This window comes from Colletotrichum aenigma (genome assembly GCF_013390185.1).
Source record: "Colletotrichum aenigma strain Cg56 chromosome Unknown KSG_Cg56_contig07, whole genome shotgun sequence".
Lineage (NCBI taxonomy): Eukaryota > Fungi > Ascomycota > Sordariomycetes > Glomerellales > Glomerellaceae > Colletotrichum > Colletotrichum aenigma.
In genome coordinates this window covers 4,468,672-4,485,897 of record NW_023500913.1, presented here as the reverse complement: position 1 = coordinate 4,485,897, position 17,226 = coordinate 4,468,672, and the positions used below count along the sequence as shown (strand labels likewise).

The 17,226-nt window shown below is 54.0% G+C and overlaps 5 protein-coding genes across 5 annotated transcripts; 3 read left to right on the top strand and 2 right to left on the bottom strand.

The window, feature by feature from the left end:
* Nucleotides 1–1,322: 1,322 nt before the first annotated feature.
* Nucleotides 1,323–3,116, top strand: CGCA056_v011499 (putative transporter; the record flags this gene model as incomplete). The annotated part of the gene is made up of 4 exons (XM_037326745.1): nt 1,323–1,679; nt 1,740–1,766; nt 1,827–2,626; nt 2,681–3,116. The coding sequence occupies 4 exons, from the start codon at nt 1,323–1,325 to the stop codon at nt 3,114–3,116; spliced, it is 1,620 nt and encodes a 539-aa protein (XP_037176039.1).
* A 1,060-nt stretch (nt 3,117–4,176) lies between these two features.
* On the top strand, nt 4,177–6,565 carry CGCA056_v011498 (Uncharacterized protein; the record flags this gene model as incomplete). The annotated part of the gene is made up of 6 exons (XM_037326744.1): nt 4,177–4,199; nt 4,259–4,385; nt 4,444–4,574; nt 4,630–4,910; nt 4,961–5,973; nt 6,023–6,565. The coding sequence occupies 6 exons, from the start codon at nt 4,177–4,179 to the stop codon at nt 6,563–6,565; spliced, it is 2,118 nt and encodes a 705-aa protein (XP_037176038.1).
* Nucleotides 6,566–7,458: 893 nt separating this feature from the next.
* Nucleotides 7,459–7,938, top strand: CGCA056_v011497 (uncharacterized protein; the record flags this gene model as incomplete). The annotated part of the gene is made up of 1 exon (XM_037326743.1): nt 7,459–7,938. One exon carries the CDS (start codon nt 7,459–7,461, stop codon nt 7,936–7,938), a length of 480 nt encoding a protein of 159 aa, XP_037175448.1.
* Nucleotides 7,939–8,299: 361 nt separating this feature from the next.
* Nucleotides 8,300–11,704, bottom strand: NOS2 (Nitric oxide synthase, inducible; the record flags this gene model as incomplete). The annotated part of the gene is made up of 6 exons (XM_037326742.1): nt 8,300–10,339; nt 10,390–10,528; nt 10,583–10,896; nt 10,950–11,026; nt 11,075–11,151; nt 11,226–11,704. The coding sequence occupies 6 exons, from the start codon at nt 11,702–11,704 to the stop codon at nt 8,300–8,302; spliced, it is 3,126 nt and encodes a 1,041-aa protein (XP_037175447.1).
* A 2,491-nt stretch (nt 11,705–14,195) lies between these two features.
* Nucleotides 14,196–16,700, bottom strand: CGCA056_v011495 (GMP synthase; the record flags this gene model as incomplete). Its single annotated transcript, XM_037326741.1, has 15 exons — nt 14,196–14,215; nt 14,266–14,403; nt 14,454–14,492; nt 14,551–14,654; nt 14,707–14,846; nt 14,921–14,956; nt 15,017–15,053; nt 15,109–15,177; nt 15,227–15,321; nt 15,442–15,842; nt 15,945–16,058; nt 16,106–16,183; nt 16,242–16,392; nt 16,442–16,557; nt 16,610–16,700. 15 exons carry the CDS (start codon nt 16,698–16,700, stop codon nt 14,196–14,198), a joined length of 1,629 nt encoding a protein of 542 aa, XP_037175450.1.
* Nucleotides 16,701–17,226: the final 526 nt, after the last annotated feature.

Sequence of the window (17,226 nt, the reverse complement as noted above, 5' to 3'; positions counted from 1 at the left end):
TGACGATCGAGCCAAGTGATCAAGCCAAGTCTTGTCAGATGGACCTTCCCCCAAATCATACCCCGCGCTTCTCCAATATCACGACCACAGGTATGGACTTGAAACACACCCCTCAGTAGCCATCAACCCATGAATAAGGGCGCAGATCGCCGTGGTTCATGCATAGATGGCAACGTCGTATATCCCACGGTTGGGTTTCTTCCCCACGGGACAGGATGGGACGGACGCTGTGGAGGGTCTCTCCCCGCAAAACCATCGTGGGGTGTGTGGAACCAGGCATACCTTATCCAGACTCCATCGAATGTGCTGAATCATCGTCCAGGGGCCATGGTCAAGTTTTCTATTCAAAAAGACCATGGGAAGCGAGCCTGATGTTTCTCCAAGGCAATATACCCGCTCATCCGAAAGTTTGGGTCATATTCTGGACGAACATCTGTCTGCGTGGCCGGATAGTTCTGACGAGATTCCGCCAAGGGCTTGGTCTGGAGCCATCCGAAGGATTTGGGTGTTGTGGGGTAGCAACATGACACGAACTGGATTCAGTTAGCCTACTGACTGTGATTGGGGTAAAAATGGATAAGATGTAAGTGTGATTGGCTGTACCCCGCATAAGGGTGTGGTGACCCCTTCTGGGGATGGGTTGCTGGGGGTCATTTCACCTTACTCTGCAGTAGTCCCCCCCCAATATGCGAAGTTCCAACAGGAAACACGCCCGGTCAACTAATTGCGCCAAGACAGCTTTCCGGAATAATCCTCGTCGTCGGCACACCACTTCCCCGAACAGCGGCAGAGAACTCGACCGCCAAGGTGTTAGGCGTGTCTTGGTGTTATCTCGAGGCCTGCAAAGAGCGAAGGCTTGGTCCCCAAAACAGCAGAACAACCGATGTCGCATTGCATTACACCGATGCTTGTTTGGCGCCACACCCGTGGTGAATCAATTCGCGGCCGAATCGACGACGAGTGATGGGAGAGACGGCACCATCTTTGCCTCAGGCCTGCTGTAGGAAACACGATTCTCAGCCCATCACGAGCCTGCTTCGGGGTGTTTTGGGCCGACAATGTACGGAGTTGGTAACGGCCATCTCCACACCGCCAACGTTGCATCCAACATGACCGCGGGGTGAGAAAACTCTGGGGCCACACGGGGTAATCTGGAGTCTGGAGAAGGCCGACATCCACGCGGAGAGGAGAACCCTTTAAAGATAGTCGTCGCGCCTGTTCCGCCTGTCCCTCGATGTGACTCTTTCTTGACTCCCTCCCTCCGTCCCTCACCTCGACAAGTCACTCTCTTTCTTCGCGAGACCTTTGGACGCTTCGCAAAGATGGGTAGAGCCAGCCAGGAGGCCGTTCAGCCTTCCTCCCCTGAGATCATTCGCCAGTCTGAAGAGAAGGGTCAAGATGCCACCCAGGTCGAGCGCACCTTGTCTGGTGCTGACGCCAAAGGCGACCACGTCAACTACGACCGTATCGACAACGAAATCGCCGAGTATGCCGATGCCACCGGCACTATTGTCATTACAGAGGAAGAGAACAAGCGCCTGAAGAGGCTTATCGACAGACGCGTCCTGCCCATCATGGTGGTGACCTACTTCCTCCAGGCGCTGGACAAGGGAACCATGTCCTTCAGCTCCATCATGGGTATCCGTGATGACATCCCAATCCTCAAGCAAAACTACTACGTGAGTATCAGGTCCTAGATATGTCCGATGTGTGCCAGTTACTGACAAATTCATTCACAGTGGGGATGGCTCACCACCTGTATTTACGTAAGTAGCCTTTTCTTGAGACTTGTCGAGCCGGCCAGTTACTGACGAATCCACGCAAAGATTGCCGTTCTGATTGTTGAATACCCGACCAACTGGTTGATCCAACGTGTGCCTGTCGCCAAATACCTCAGCTTCAACATTCTGGCATGGAGTGTTGTGCTTTGCTGCCACGCCGCATGCTTCAGCTATCCGGCTTTGATCACCTGCCGAACTCTGCTTGGAATTTTCGAGGCTGTTTGCCAGCCCGCCTTCCTGATCATGAGTTCGATCTGGTACAAGCGCTCGGAGCAGGCCCAGGTTGTCACCTACTGGTACATGATGAACGGCATGCAGCAGATCTGCGGTGGTCTGTTGGCCTACGCCTTCTCCCACATTAGGCATCCCAGCTTCCAGGACGGTAACCCGCCGGGCAACGCCGCCATTCGCTCGTGGCAAGCAATCTTCATCACCTATGGCAGCGCGTCTTTCCTCTGGGGCCTGTACGTCCTTTGGACTCTGCCCGACAGCCCCATGCGTGCCAAGTGCTTCTCGGAAGAGGACAAGAAGCTCATGGTTGAGCGTGTTCGTTCCAACCAGACGGGTCTGCAGAACAAGACGTTCCGTGCCTACCAGGTCAAGGAGGCTTTCACCGACCCTCAGACGTACTGCTACATGCTCATCCAGATCTGCACGACTCTCCCCACATCTGGACTCGGCGCCTTCTACAACATTATCCTCAAGGGCTTGAACTTCTCGCTTCTCCAGACCCAGCTTCTGGCCATGGTTCTGGGTGCTATCATCATCTTCACATTGATGACCTCGGCTTGGGCAACCAAGAAATGGAACCAGAATCTGATCACCATGGCCGTCTTCCTAATCCCGTGAGTTGCGCACCTTTCCACGGCAGAGAAACTCAGCTGACTCTTTCTACCTAGATCGTTCATTGGTACGATTGTTATCATGACTGTGCCGAACAAGAACGAGTCTACCAAGGCTGGTCTCCTGATCAGCTACTGGATCGTCTTCACTTTCTGGGCTGCGCAGGGTCTCGGCATGTCCATGCTGACGCGAAACGTCGGAGGGCAGACCAAGAAGTCTGTCTGCATTACGCTGAACTTCTTGGCTTGGTGCGCGGGTAACGCTGCGGGCCCGCAGGTCTTCTTCGACGGTGACGCGCCCCGCTACATCAAGGCGCTGACGATTCACCTCGTCTGCTACTCCGTCCTGGTTGGCGTCATTGTGTTCCTTCGCTGGAACCTGGTCTGGCGCAACAAGAAGAAGGACAGGAAGTACGGTGCTGAGATTGACACCACCCACGGCTTCGATGATTTGACGGACCAGGAGAACAAGAACTTCCGCTACATCTACTAAGGGTAGGTAGGAAGCTGGCTGTATTGTAATGTGTGAGGCCTCCCTTGCGCAAGTATCAAGACCATTACTTGCTGTGTTCACAGCAGCATGGAGTCAGTCCATGACTGCGCAAACATACCCAATAATGAGATGTAAAAGTGGGCATTGACGATCGGCGTGAATTCGGTGATGATGGCGTCCCACACACTGGACGGATCACACACCACAGCCACATGAATCTGGTGCGCCACAGACGCAAAGTGAGGCTCAGGCGGTGATGTGTCCCGTTCATGTCACTCACTGACTGCGTGGACGCGTGGTCTGTGCTCCACCTCCTGTGGCTGACATAATGAAGTGGACAAGCTGGCAGCTGGCAATCCAGGAACATGGCAAACCAGGTTTCACGAGGCCCAGCTGCGGCAGCTCCACGTCCAGCCCACCCAGCTCCCCCTTCAGCAACGCCTTTCAATCCAATGGCGGCCCTTGCTATTGTTCCCTGCTATCCGCTGCGAATCCAGTAATATTGTTCCAGCCCATCAGCACAGCATATCACCCACAGGCGACAGCACCAGAAACGCCAGGCCAGGGGGTAGCCAGTAGCAGCAGCAGCAGCAGGTTTCCCGCCCGTCACAAGAGAGTCCAAGCTCACCACCTGCCCCAAAGGTGGTGCTTTGCTTGTACCTTGCCTTTACGCAGTCACGCAGTACAGAGTATCCGTACCTACCTCAGGTACCTTACCCAGCCAGGCACCTCAATCAATTGACGCCGCACTCCCTCGTTCGCCATCCCGCCTCTGCCACGCTCCCGTCCCACGCCAAAACCCAGGACAGGCCAGGCAAGCATCTATCTATCCCTCGCCAATCTCACCGACCACGCTTCGGTTTGCGACTGCGAGCCCCTCGCGGCCATCCCTCTACTCCCAGCCATCTGCTCCAACCCGCGATTCCCACAGGAAGCTGCATTTCTACCGCGACCGCATGCTTCAAGTCGAACCTCGGAGCTCCTAACACCGTATCCCGTCGACGACAGCCTCGAGCCCATCTGCTACCGCTGAAGCTTGACACCCAGCAACACCGCCGCAATGGTTGCGCCGGCCGTGCCAGAGTCCGTCAACTGCTCTTTGCGACTTCCATCCTCGTCTCCCATGCTGATGCTGTCACTAGGCTCACGGAAGAGATTCTGTCTGAATCAATTGATGCCCGCACCGAGTCCCTCATCTCCCTGCGCGAGCTTGGCCCCCCTGATCTCGTCCATCTGTTGAAGCAGGCCACAAGAAACCCTGGCAAACAGGTATGCGATCTCGATACCCCCTCAAGCTCCCGTCCATTGCTGACCGCTTCTCTTCCAGCTCGGAGTCTACCATCATGTCACCGGTGTCGATGCCTCCTCATCCGCCAGTCTTGCCGCCTACATCAATACCCTGACCTACCGCGAGCATGGCCAGGCCGCCCAGACAAAGATCTCTGAAGGTCTCTACTGGTACGACAAATTTATGCGCCGTCCCCGAATCCCTTGACGCTGATCTGTTTGCTAGCTGCTACAATGCCTTCTCACGACTGGACATGCGCGTCCACGTCACGATACCCGGTACTGTCGAGAGCTACTGCGTGGACGAGCGGGGCGAGAAGCGCAAGGCGACGGACGACCTGTGGCTAGAGACATATCTCTGCAGTGTTCTCCGAGCTTACTCCTACGCCGACGATGGAAGCGGAGAAACCATTCGAAAGATTATGGGTGTACGCAGGTTCAACCCCGTCACCAATACCGAAACCGAACACCGTTTCCTCAATGCCGCCGAGCAGCTTTTCTTCCGAGGTATGAAAGGTCTTGTCTCTTGAATAGCTCCGATACTGATTCTACTCCAGGTTGGCAGCTGGGTTCCGACTCTGTTGTTCAAGTGCCGAACAATGTCTCCAACCATCTGACCGCTGGCCTTCTCAAGTACTTCCAGACCACCGGCCGGTACGCCTCGGGCATCAATCTCTTCGAGAAGCTGAGAGACCAGAACATCGAGGTTTCCTCTCTGTTGTCCAAGGTTTTGTTCATGGGCAATGAGGAGGTTGAGGGCGTTCGCGTACTCCACCAGGCTCTCAAGGAATCTCCGATGGACTATGTGATGCTCGACACCCAAGCCGAATTCCTGCTCAAGAAGGCGCAGACTGCCGCAACCCCTGAGCACAAGGAGGAAAGACTTCGTTTGGCTCTTGGGTGTGCTGATCGCAGCACCATTGCCGCACCTAGCGAGTTTGGCACTTGGGCAAGATTGGCACAGGTTTATGTTGCCATGGAGGACTGGGAGAATGCCCTGACGATTCTCAACTCCTGTCCCATGTTCACGTACCAGGACAAGGATGCGCCACAGATGCCTGAGCCTAAGGACGTTCATTTGCCGACTCTGCCGGAAACTCGTCTTGATGAGATCGATAGCGAACCCGAATCCAGGTACTCAGAGCAGGTTGATGCTAGCCTACTGAACCTGCGCGCTGCTGTGTACAAGGGTACCTTCAAGCAGGCCTACAGCATTTTGACGGAGATGACGGCGAAGATTGGATGGGATCAACTACTGAAGATTCGGAGCACTGTCTTCGTTATGGAGGATGAGTACCGCTCAGAGAAGCACGAGCCGCAGCCACCTCGCAACCCGAGTACCGATGGGCTTCGGGGTACCCCAGACCCGACAACGAACGGCGATCAGTCCGAATCGGACTCGGACGAGGATGACGAGAAGGAGGAAAAGGAAGAGAAAGATGAGGCGAAGCCGGCAGACACCGAGTCGACTGCTGAGACTTTGGCGACGAATGGACAGTCGGAGGGTGAGGCGGTTGAGAAGCCCAGCCATGCGATAGATCCTGGCGAGTTGAAGGGCGACGCCGAAAACGTAAGTGCTAGAACCAAACTTTCAATAGGCATTGCTAACAGAATCACAGGGCGCTCAAAGTGATGACCACCTGTCCAAGCTGAACAACAAGCGGTTGTGCGAGCGTTGGCTAGACAGCCTCTTCATGGTGTTGTATGAGGACCTGCGCGTCTACACTATTTGGCGCACGCAGATGGCTCAGTACCGCGCCCAGTCCATGCAATACAAGAAGTCGGCCGAGGAATGGGAGATTCTCGGTTCTCTTGCCGAGAGACTTCAACACACGGATGAGGCCGTGGAGGCGTACAGAGCTTGTCTCGCATCCAGGTTCAGCCCCAAGGCCTTGACCGGCATCCTACGGGTCTTTGAGCAGAACAAGAACACTCGCGAGACCGTAGCGTCTGTGATTCGTCTCGTGACCTGGCAATACAGGTGGTACTCGGAGTTTTCTCCCGAGCTTCTCCATACTATCCGGACACTCATCGAGGACGAGGGTGCCGTCAAGGTCAGGAGCATCATCCAGGCTACCAGTCTGCCACAGAACGTCCTCGATCTTACGCATCACTACGCTGCTCTTTGCGCTACTTTCCGCAGCAGCGGCACCGACGGCTAAGCGCAGCACTTCTATCAAATAATCAGAGAGACCGGCAGCTATTAGGAGCAAACTGTCGATGATGAAATGGAGGGGTTTTGTGCTTCAGTATCTTCATGCCCGAGACGAGACTTGCAGGATTACGACTTGGTTGCTCATGTTTTTTTTCTACCACAACAGCGTGCATCTTCACAATTATATCGGTGCGCTGTGTCGGGATATTTCAAAAGCATGAGCTGCGGCTGTTTGGGCCTCAGGACTGTAATGCAGAGTCAAATGATACCTTGTTCCGTCAACACTATTACCTGAGATTCATTACTACCGAATATTAAAGATGACTGTGCCGGTCGCGTGCGCATCCAAGATGCGGCGACGTTCCAGACCGCTGACCCGCTGAACAGGTTGCTAGCGACCGGGCGATTGACCGAACACACGGAGCACTCACGGCCCCGGCCGCTCACCGAGCCTAGCCGCCCGATGAAAACCAGCAAGGCCGATCGGGTGCCATTCTCTCAGGGACAACTGATATCACTCCTACGTCAAAGGTATGTTTTATCATGGCCGCTCGGAGGGTTTTGGGGGTCCTGTGGCGGCCAAGCGGCGTCGGGCCCGTTCGATCAGTGTCGATGAGATAAGTCCTCCCCACCTCAGGGCCACAAAATGGCGGGTAGTGATATCACCAGCGACAATCATCGAGATGACGTCGACTAGCAGAGTTCAGATGGCGAGCCTCATCGACAACTACATAAGTTGAACCTTCCAAGCAGAAAGAAACTGATTCTGCCTCTCATCACTAAATCAACCATTTCATCAACCTTCTCAAACAATATTGCAGGATATCCCTATTCGTCCACCCGAACCACTTATACCACCTTTACATCGTTTACACCATTTCATACACACCAACACACACAATGGCTCCCTCCAAGGACCAGCTTAACGAGATTGCCGCCCAGGCTCAGCTCGACCTCAACACCTACCAGTCCAAGACCGGAGCCGCCCGCCCCATGGGCAACGACGATGCCGGCGTTTCTTCCGTCGCAGAGCGCAAGTTCCCCGGCGCCTCCGTCAGCGTCCAGGGCGATCCTACCAACAATGTCTCCTACAAGCCTGAGCAGCCCGCAAAGGACCCAGCCGTGGACGACGACGACGTCGTACCGGCCAAGAAGATCTCTTCGCTTGGAACCCAGGACCAGAAGAACGACGTCCTTCTCCAAGGCGAGGGTGCCGTGAGAAACAACGTCGGCACTAAGCCCCCTGGCGTCGGCGGCAACAAGTTCCCCGGCTCGGATTACTACACCCCCGAGTCTGTCCCAGACAGCATCTCTGCAGAGGGCAACATTGCTCCCGAGAGCGTAACGCAGGCCTCTGCTGAGGCTGAGAACCCCAGGTAAAATTGGAGGGAATTGGAATGGAAGAATAGCGAGTCGGACATTGTATGATTATTATGATCATGATGTACAACAATAATGAATTGTCATAAAGGCGTACTTCACTTTGGGATTGAGACAAATGCATTCCGTGAATATCATCAACAATTACTATCACCTAGCGCATGATCAGAGGCACACATTCACTTGGTCAAGCAGCAGTATGTTGCGCCAACGGTTCTGAGTAAAAAAGTAATTGTATGATGAACAGATTGTTGCAACTTTTCTCCGGCCTAAGAAATGACAACAGAAATCCTCCAACTCCTCGCTTGGTCTACAAGGCCCCTAGGCCAAAGTCTATGATGCAAACAAAAAGAGTAATGTCTCAAATAGCAGGCTGGTAAACATCAGCAACGAATCGATCCCCCAGCGCCTCCCTAGCATCACGCCCCAACACCTCGCTCAAGTTACCCAAGAAATCATCAACGGCTTTCGGTCTCGCGCACGCAAACACCAACGCCCCGTTCTCGACACTCTTCTTCAGTTGCTCCCGCACACCCGGCTCAAGCATCGCATCTTGAGCTCTCTTCTTCCCCTTGTTACTTCCAATCAGTCTCAGCACGTCGAAAAGCCCCTCTTCATCGGCTTCTTGCACCGCCTCACGTACGAGAGTCTCATCGGAGGCTTTGAAGCCCGCAAAGAGACTGATGGTAGGGCTCTTCAGCGCCGGCGAGGATTGCAACCGCTGCAGGCGGTTCTGCAGGAGGCCCCTCACTGGCGCCATCCCGGATCCGGTGGTGAAGATAATGGTTGGCAGATCTTGGTTGCGCGCAATTTCTTCCAGGTGAGCTGAAGGGCGAATCTTGCAGGTCACGGCTCCGAAGGCCTCGAAGCAGTTGAGGTACCGGTCGGAGAATCTTCCGTTAGCATGGTGCTGCACGAGGAGATCAAGGGTATTGCCCTCTGCACACTTGGTTCGCGATCCGTCGGAGGCGATCGAGTACTCCCTCGGCTGGATTGTGGGCATTGCACTGCAAAGGGCGTCGAGAGTCACTGTCTGCCTCCAATATGAAGGAACCAGATGCACAGAATCTTCGATCGGAAGCTTTGTCAAGCTCTCCAGGCCCGTGATGGAAAGACCTTCTGCCCACGTAGCAGACTTGAAAGGCTGTTCCAAGTCTGCGAAGCGCTGCAGGTAATCCCCGACCGTAGGCTCGCCGGGGAGAGTTAAGATTTCATCAGACCGAAGACCTAGGGCTTCGAGAACACGAGAGACTTTGGTCTTGGAGTTGGGAGGAAGGATCCAAAGACTACCCATGGTAGGGTATTCGCGATCGCCCAAGTCAAGGGTGACCCTCTTCATGCCATCCGCTGCAGCCCCCGTGACGGGTTGGCCCACGACCTTGGCTTGAAACCACGGCCTAGTGTCAAACGGCCGGGCAGGTCGGGTAACTCGCTGTAAAGAGCTTTCTTCCGGATCCTCCGGGCTAGCCTTCTGCAGCGCGGCAAGGCACTGATCGAAGAACTGCCCAAGAATCGACCAGGGCGGGTTCTCAGCTCCGGTGTCGGCCTCACGCATACCGATGAGCCGCTGAGCGTCGCCCTTGCTCAGCAACTCCTCAAGGTCCATGGCTGCCTGGTTATACGTGTCCGGGTACTCCAGCGAGCCATTCGCTAAGATGGCATACCGACACGACAAGCCCTTGTTCCTCGCGAGTGCATCTGCAAATGCCTTGCCATTCTGGGGAATCTCTCCTCGGCCAGTCGTGCTGGCGACGATGACCAATACGTCATCAGACTCGATCATAGAGATGGGCAGGGCGTTGAGTGTGCACGGTGGCACGACGGTGCCTAGCTTGGGGTTGACCTCGCACGCGTGCTGCAGCTGCGCGCACAGCCTCTTACACAGCTTGATCGCGACGTTGCCCGAGCTGCAGAATCCGATGTAGATCCTGCGCCCGGGCCCTCGAGGAGACAACGGTGTCAGGGGCGTTAGGGGTCTGACAGGAGGGGGCACGGGTAGGAACGCGGTGCCGAAGGGGGATACTGGCGTTACTGGTCGCGTGAGGGAAATCGACGGCACCGGGATTGAGATGTTGAGCTTCGTGTCCGAGGCGAGATGCGGCCGTGTGCGAGGGGCTTGTCGCTCCCGGCGCCAGGCCTTGATGGGATCCTGGACGTGGCGGCAGATGAGCGGCTTTGGCTGGTAGTTTGGGGAACCGCCGCGATGCCAGAGAGGAATGATGGAGCCTTGCGGAGGAGCGAGCCAGTACGGGTCTGAGGGGAGGCGGAAGCCGTTGTTCATGAGATGCTCGTCGTCGAATTGGGTGAATTGTTCTGCTGCGCCGAGAGAATCTGACATTCTGACGCCTGCCTGAGCGAAGGACCAGTACGTGGCGTAGTTGAGCTCGAGCTGCGCGCGGGACTGCATGATATTGTAAGCATGGTTCCCGAGAGTTGCAGAAGAGAACTTACCAAGACAGCTAGACGTTCATAGTCTGGCAAGTCGTCAACATCCCCGTCGACCAAGCCAATCGCCTTGGCAATCTGGGGAAGTGCGTTGTAGCGGAAGGAATCTGCCAGGTTACGAACGCCAATCTCGGCATCCATGAACCTGTAGGCTGGTTAGGTACGTCATTGAGGCGAGGCAGAAGCAAGGCCAACTCACCACCCGATGAAGGGCGCTGCGGTATACTGAACGCCGCCAATGCTGAAGCCAAGACGGCTCAGTGCTGGCGCGGGAACCCAACGCAGGCCAAGGGTCTCGAGCCCGGGATGCTTAGGATGGCGGATCTGCACGAGCGGGAAAGCGTCCTTGGGCAGCTCGGTGATGACGGGTTCTTGGCCTTCGGCCATGGTGACAAGAGGCAGGAGATCCCATTGTGAGCGGAATCGCGGCGGTGTCCAGCCCAATTCGATGATGGCGTTTGTCAACTCGATGTTGGCGGGGTCTCCAAGGATTTCACCATTGGATTGTTGATACTTGACGGTGTTAGTGGTGTAAGTGAGGGGTCAAGGTGAAAACAAGAACTCACTCCTGCAAATGACAGCAGTTGGGAATTCCAGATCATCGGACCACGGCTGTCAATATCCCTCGGAGGAAAGACGAAGACTAAATCGAGTTAGCCAAGTTTATTGACAGGGATAATAAACAAAATACCTGTAGGGTTGATTTCGCCAGAGTTGTAGGCAACTTTGAGATTCTCAATCAAAGTCTCGGCCATCTTCTTGCTGGTCCTGACGTGCCTCAAGTCACACAGTCTTCAAAGGTCAGCAAGGAGCCTAGATAATCCAGATGGGATTACACTTACCTCAGGTTTCTGTATTCGGACCTCATGATGCACTTTCGTGCGTGTTTCCATGCCGTCCGAAGACCAAACTCGAGCTCTTCGAATGTCTGCGTCCAGAGACCGCCAACAAGACCATCTGTCGTTGTGGGTGGTGCTTCTGGTCCACAAGACGCGGATGTGAACCTGCCCTCCGTTGAGTTCTTCTGAATCTCCTGAAGAGCCTCATGTGCGCGGTGGTGGAGTTGCTCCATCGTCAGGAGCCCATCCTTGTACATCTGCTGCAGGAAGTCGAGGGCATCTTCGCGGACTTGGGCATAAGACTGATTTCGGCCAACACGATCCTCGTCCATGTGCGTCATGCGACCAGATTGACAGAATTTTGGCGTGCATCCTGTCGAAGCCAACGAAGGGTATTGTTCGCGGATGTTGGCGAATTCTTGCTCGACCGAGATCGGCCGGGGCGGCACCGCGAGGGTGCTCTGCAGAAAAGGACATGCCATATCTGCCTTGTGTGATGTGATCGATCAGATGTGGGGGCGGGACGAGACCGACAGGAACGTCGACTACTTATTTTCCCCGGATTTTCAAGGGTAGATTGAGAATGCAACTCAATGCATAAGAGAGTGAGTACAAAGAGTTGCTTGATTGCTGGGGCTGGTCAGAGTGGATCTCTCGGTGAAAATTGGCGATGGCGACATCAAGCGAATGACTAAGTTGTGTGAAAGCCGATGAAGCTCTCTTGATGATCCGGACTAGACAAAACAGAAAGAGGGGATGAAGCTCAACTTTATACGGGAAACAAGATGCAACTAATAATACCAAGCTGAAATTTGGGACGGTCAAATGTTCGGTTGCCTGGCCTGCCATGACTTCCAGTTTCGGCCGACATCACCGTCTGATTTTGGACACCCCGGTTCTGTTCTAAGCCACTGGCCCCCTTTCCATCCCAAAACTATTGCACATCAATCAACCTCGTGCTCAGAGTAGCACATCCAGCAATGGCTTTTAGATTGGGTAGCACAAACTGTCTCAGGCAACCGGTGCGAGTGCTGCTGAATGGCTGAAGAACTGCAAGGGGCATGTTCAAAAATGCTGTCAGCCCCATCCAGTAAGAGACGTTTCCCAAAGCCACCGCCATGGGCCGTACCCCTCCATCACGAATCCTTAAGAGTATCAACATGGGCTTTAGAGTGGGGGATGACGCGGGGGAAGAGTCTTAGCGCTGCTGCGCGATGCATGTTTTTGGGGGTCCTTCGGGACCGATGCCAATGGCTGGCTGACCGACCTGTCGAGGCTGAGTTCCTCTCACTCCCGTTATGCATGGACGGCGCCCGAACACTTCACAGAGGCGTTATTTCGCTGACAAAAAATCGACCCCACGGCAACGCTACGAGCTGCATTTTGTCAGCCAAGAACCCCTCCTGCGAGGTTCTGACTTACAAAACGCCTCTGACAACTGGAACATCGCGTGGAGGATGAAAGCAAGTAATTCAATTAGCTAACAACTGCGACCTTGGCTGACTTCAGCTGAGCTTCGGAGCGTCTGCACATTGTCGTAATTGGGCAGGTCGACGATATGTGTGTGTAATATCTAGGCCACGTTCAGCTGCATCAACTGAGCTAATTTGATCGACCAGTGGCGGTTGAACACAAGGGAAGCGTCGAATGTGGGATGGAATGCGATGGTCTGGTTGCCCCCAAGTCTTGTCCGTGACTCTTGTCATACGGCCTAACTCATTGCCATCTCCCGGCGGAGACTTCTTGCGCACGCAACTCGCGTGGAAGCCGGCGCCATCGTTGCATTTCACGAAGCCTCAATTGCCTTCGGAGCCTCCTCGTGATTTCATTGACAGTTGTGTCGTCAAACTAGTGATCTGAGTGCAACGGAAGCTTCGGATAGAATATTCGACGACCATGTGTTCCGGGACAGGAGGTCTGCGGCAACTGTCCGGAGACCACGAGGACGTAACAGCGTACAGAGACACGGAGGCGCTGATCTAGAAGCTTTCGTGGAAAATCAGCTTGGCAAATTTCCATCTTTCGCAACCCGAGCCGACAGGCTGGGCGGCCGAGTTTGATAGACTATCGCCCAGCCTGAATCATGTGGCACTCGCCTCAACCTGCATCAAAACCTCGAGAGAAAACCACATGGTAAACAATTAAACTGGGGCACGTTTCGTGTAACCATGAACGTGTTTTGAGAAATAACATTCGACGGACTCGTTCGGTCGCGAAGATCTCCCCTCTGACAGAGGGTGGCTTGAAACCTGGATAAAGTGTCAAGGCGGTGGCACTGCATAGTGTTGAACCGCGCGGATATCTGCAATACCGAATCTGGCAGCGGTCCCGGTCCGCTGTAGCGCAAGCCGCAGCCGGCGATGATGCAAGTGTCTTCCGTATTAACTGGTGCTGGTATGCTTCCCTCGGCCGGTCACTTGATGCATTGAAGAGGAGCTTCCGAAGCTTTCGCGACGTCGCCAAGGGTATTGGCAAACTCTTCAGACTCTAAATGACACTTGACATGTAGTAGGTCTGCGAAGATGATGTAGATACGAGCATAAGCTTCGAGCAGGAGCTTCATAACACGCCCTAATTGAAAACGGGGAGTTCCGATCGTCTGGGGTTAGATTGAGGCCGGCCAGTGAGTACATCTGTGCTGGTGGTGGACGTGTACCTCATTGAGTCGTCTTCCAGTACCGTTCGTTCTCCGAATGTTGCTTGCCCGGACGTGTCAGGCTGCCAGGGGCATTCGGAACTCGGGGGAAATCAGACGCTGATGGAATCACGATGATTGAACAATCGGGTGATGAAGTGAGATGAAAAAAGAACGTTGAGCTGTTGGGAAAGATTTGCTGATCGCCAGGTACCGCACCCTTGGTCAAAACTGGCCCGTGCACCCGACCAACATCAGACGCCGCATGAAGCACATGGAATCTATTGCAGTTGAAATATTTTTTGTCTAGATGATATCAAACCTGTTGAACGAACTCCTTACTCCATCTCGATAGTGCCTATTCACTGTTAGTTCAGCTGGAACGAGAAGTCCAAGAAGACCACTTACCAGGAGGCTTGGAGGTAGTGTCGTATGTCACTCTGGAAACGCCGTCGACCTCGTTGACGATGCGCCTGGAAATCTCACGAAGCAACTTCCAGTCGAACTCGTAGGGCTCCGCGCTCATGAAGTCGTCGGAGCAAACGGCTGCGGCCTGTTAGCCTCAAAGATTAAGTTGAGATGTTTGGGAGAAATACCTCGTAGAATGACGATGTAGCCATAGACTCTGGCGTCGCCTGATGGTAGTTTGATGTCAGTGTCTGTAACATCCGTCTTGGTGGCCAATACTCTTACCTTGCACTCCCACACTCTTGGTCGAATCCACGGCGGCATAAGCCTGAGACATGGAGTCGTAAACGCCAGCTTCCTTGATCATGGAAATGAAGATGTGATCGGCCCTATTGTTTGTGAGCCACGATCTTAGTTGAAGCGAGAAAGGAGATGACGAACTTCCTGCAGATCTCTACGCGCTCGGGCGTGACTTCGCCCAAGACTCGGATGGCCAAACCCGGTCCAGGGAAAGGATGCCTCATTACCAAGTCGCGATGGATGCCTAGACTTTGACCAATGGCGCGGACCTCATCTTTGAACTATACAAAAATCAGCATGATGTTTGCAGACGGCCTTGCTTCTGCGAAGCCTTGTCTGGATTCAAGCGTATTACCATCTCTCTGAGCGGCTCCAGGAGCTGAAGTCCTTGCTATACCACAGTCAGCACCAAGAATCAAGTGACTTGAGTCATAATGTTCGTTGAGCGTACCCCCTCAGTCATGCGCTTTGGCAGACCGCCGACATTGCTGGGGTAAGTCGTTAGTTACTGCTCATTGTTGGTCATTTTGATCGGGAACATACTGATGGCTCTTGATGGTATGAGATGGGCCTCTGAAGCTAAGACTTTCAATAACGTCGGTATACAGGGTGCTGTACAAAGTTAGCCGACGGTATCTCAACGTGAATGATGCTTACTTACCCCTGAAGGAACCACTTGACAGGCCCGGCGTTCTCGGTGTGCTTCGCCTCCTCCTCAATTCTGATGGCCTCCTTCTCGAAGAGGTCGATGAAGGTCTCTGTTGAGGTTGTTAGTTCTGAAATGTCGCGTGTTATTTCACGATAAAGACTCGCCTCCGATAATCTTCTCAAGTTAGTCAATGGTATCAGCATGATAACGTAGACATTGAAACATACCTTTCGCTTCCTCTCGGGCTCAGTAACACCCTTGAGTCGGCCCAAGAACAGATCAGCTCCGTCCACAACGGTCAGGTTGATTCCGAGGTGCTCCTTCAGCGTCGCCTTAACCTCGGTGCACTCGTTCAGTCTCATGACACCGTTGTCGACGAGAATGGCGTGGAAACGGTCGCCGATGGCCTCCGTCATCAAACGGGCAGCGACTGTGGAGTCGACACCGCCGGACACGGCACCGATGACCTGGGCGCGGTCCCCAACCAGCTTGCGAATGCGGGCAATCTCAGTTTCCTTGAACTCCGCCATCTTCCAATCAGGACGAGCGCCACAGATCTTTACAGCATAGTTCTTGAGAATATCAGTTCCACGGACGGAGTGGCTGATTTCGGGATGGAACTGAAGTCCTAGTAACCTGTTAGCAAAGGGAAGCATACAGATGGGTGAGCCTGAAGGATGTCGCTTGACGCATCAATTGACGTGCACGTGGCGGCCAAGGGGGTAATCACCAAAGATCTTCTTGGTCTGGTGGGCAATGGCGGCGTAGGGGCTGTTGCGCGTAGTTCCGATTGTGACAAATCCTTCGGGGAGCTTGACAAGCTTGTCAAAGTGAGAGTTGATCACTACGATATGTTAGTATATGAGCACCGTATCATACCATAATGCTCACCTTCAGTGGTGTCTCCACCCAGGTCGGAGAGAAGAAGATCGATATGGTTGGCGCCGCCGACCTTCTGGATGTTGAGAGCTTTTCAAAGTTAGGATGTCCGATTCATAATCACAGAATGGTCGACAGATTTACTCACTTCCAAGACCGTACTCTCTGACATCTCCGCGCTTGACATTCTCAGGGTTGCTGATCCAGGCAATCTCCTGGCATCCGTAGCAAATTCCGAGGATGGGGACTCCAAGATCGAAGACAGCGGGATCAACGTGCGGGCTGCCTTCGTCGTAAACCTGATGCCGTTAGTTTGTTAACAGCGATAAAAAAGTCCGTGAACTTTACGGAAGCCGGTCCGCCCGAAAAAATGATTCCGACAGGCTTGAAAGGCAAGTCGGCAAGCTTCGTGTTGCAGGGGAGCATCTCCGCGTAGACGTTGAAGCTTCGGAGACGACGAAGGACTGCAGAGGCTCAGTCAGAAATTCGAACATTTCGGGGCGAGTGAAGCCGTACTCAAATGACTGGTCTGACTTCCAAAGTCGAGAACCAGGATCGTGTCGAAAAGACTGTGCGGCGGCGCCGCCTGTTCGAGAATGTCACCCATCTTGGAGTAGAAATGATGTCGCAAAAGAGGCTTGAAGGGCTGTTCAAGACGGAGACGATCGATGCCTTGTGGTTGAAGCAACGCCCACACAACAACGAGGGTGATGTTGTCGCAAGAGCGTGTGAATCACCCCGCCATGCCCCTCCGATTTTTTTTTTCTTATCGCGATAAGCAATCGCAGCGCGAGTCGCGGGGTTCTCAGCCACAGCACAGACCCCCTGTCGGGTCCAGGGCGCTGGGCTCCTCCTCAGCTGAACATGGTGAATCACGAAGTCAATTCCTCACTCATACACCGACAACTTATACCGAAGCTTGTAGCCGCTTCAGATGCACCGTTCGCCGGAATGGGACGTAAAATGGTCACAACTTGGGTCTTTTCAGACTTGTACTGATGTTGAAAACGGCTTGCCCTGTATGCGGTGTGAACAAGGCCACTTGACCAAGTCTGACAAAAGCGAGACCCGGTTTCCCGTGAGAGTTGACTGATGGTGGAAATGATTAGATTTTGAATACTGAAGTATGAATA